The 1,757-nt window shown below is 36.3% G+C and overlaps 1 protein-coding gene across 1 annotated transcript; it reads right to left on the reverse strand.

Annotated features, from left to right (window-relative positions):
* Nucleotides 1-338: 338 nt before the first annotated feature.
* On the reverse strand, nucleotides 339-1,638 carry LOC112034920 (uncharacterized). Its single transcript, XM_065775228.1, has 7 exons — nucleotides 1,630-1,638; nucleotides 1,484-1,570; nucleotides 1,343-1,393; nucleotides 1,129-1,246; nucleotides 973-1,029; nucleotides 652-716; nucleotides 339-461 (listed from the first exon to the last, which is right to left on the reverse strand). Exons 1-7 carry the CDS (start codon nucleotides 1,636-1,638, stop codon nucleotides 354-356), a joined length of 495 nt encoding a protein of 164 aa, XP_065631300.1. The 3' UTR covers nucleotides 339-353.
* Between the last annotated feature and the right edge of the window lie 119 nt (nucleotides 1,639-1,757).

Genomic DNA, 1,757 nt, shown 5'->3' on the forward strand with positions numbered 1-1,757 from the left:
GGAAGAATTTTATGTTTTCTTTTGCATCTAAATTTCTGCCTATTTATTTATTGGGTTACAGATCCATACTTGAACACCGATGCTGGTACAATGTCTCCCTTTGAACATGGGGAAGTTTTTGTTCTTGACGATGGCGGAGAGGTTTGCTTTTTTTTTTTTCCCCCTAGTTTATAAGATTAAATTTTATCCATATGTACACAAGGGGGTGGCCGGTTTTTTTTTTTTTTGAATACAAGAAAGCTTACTGGATCCACAGAAAAGTTTTGCATGCAAAGGTATCTTTTTCCCTCTATTTTGCTAGATGATTCTAGGCTGGATTTGTTACAATAATTAACTCCATTATGCACATGTAGTTACCAGCAATTGAAAAGGTGTACCTGAGCAGAGCGACATGCTAACAGATGAGGCGTCAAGCCTAATGCTCTCAGCTCCCGGACGCTATGTTGGGTAGGTTTCGTTTTCTGCACCATGAGAGAGAGGAAGTTATATTTACCAGAGAAAAAAAGGGGAGAGGCAGGGAAAAAGAACTCCAAACAAGAGAAACAAAATTTCAGTTCAGGGAATGTAGTCAACTGTAATCTCTACATTTACAATCCAATAAGTGGACAACTAATACTTTGCAAATCTCATATACAGGTTATGGAGTATTACTTGCTCACCAACAACACCCAGTACTGGTATCAGGCTCACATGAACGAGGCAGAAGTTATCTTGCCCTGAGATAGAGATTAAAAAATAAATAAATAAACATAAATAACTATTTCTGAACATGATGAAAACTCAGAACCAAAGAGCATGTAAGCTGAATACTCAGAACAAGTTATTATACTCAATTTTGAGTATCAATTGAACGTACATATTGCAACAGCATTGCACATTAAGTCCAAATTAACCATATTTGTCTATACTGTAAAACTCATAACATATCTGACCATACTTTTTAATTGAGCCCATAAACAAAGTCAAACTTACCAACTGAGAAGGACAATTGTCGCAAAGCCTCGATGAATGGCATTGATTCAATATCACCTAGCAAAATGATATAATAAAATTATCTCTTGCAGGTAAAATTGAGCAACAGAGATAATTTGGCACATAATATGCCTCTTTGTTTTGAATAGCTCATACCTACAGTCCCTCCCAACTCTATCACACAAACATCTGCTGGACCTTCTTTTCCATCAACAGGAATGACAGCAACTGATTCGATCGAATTCTTAATAGCATCTGTTATGTGTGGCACTACCTGGAATCCACTCAAACATGGCTTAGCTCAGTCACTAGTAATCTATTAATGCAAGTTAAATAAGAAGCCTAATTAAGTTACCAAATGTAGAATCACCTGGACAGTCTTTCCAAGATAATCACCTCTTCGTTCCTTCTCAAGGACAGACTGATTAAAACAGAGCAACATAGTCAAATTAAGGAGCTTATCAATCTTATAAAGTTAATAAATCTAGTACTGAATTGAAGAAATTAGCACCTGATATATCTTTCCCGTGGTAATATTATTGTCTCTTGTAAGCGTCACATCTAGGAACCGCTCATAGTTACCCAAGTCTAAATCAACCTTTCAAAAGAAAAGCGAATAAATGAAGTAATTATCATATGACTAAACTAAATTTATACCATCGACATCCATAAAACTCCAGGTTTACTATTACCAATAATCCATTTCTTACTTTATGAACTAATATGCCAATAGAATGAACACCTATAATACACACTAGCCTACAACACCCCCCCCCCCCACCCCC

This window comes from Quercus suber, unplaced genomic scaffold (genome assembly GCF_002906115.3).
Source record: "Quercus suber isolate HL8 unplaced genomic scaffold, Cork oak 2.0 scaffold_107, whole genome shotgun sequence".
Lineage (NCBI taxonomy): Eukaryota > Viridiplantae > Streptophyta > Magnoliopsida > Fagales > Fagaceae > Quercus > Quercus suber.

Bases quoted from the DNA above. Each gene is read 5' to 3' on its own strand.
- LOC112034920 (XM_065775228.1), bottom strand. The intron at 717-972 runs GTAAGTTTGACT...TCTCTATCTCAG, and splicing joins ACAATTGTCCTTCTCAGTTG to GGCAAGATAACTTCTGCCTC. The intron at 462-651 runs GTAATACTCCAT...CTCATGGTGCAG, and splicing joins TGGGTGTTGTTGGTGAGCAA to AAAACGAAACCTACCCAACA.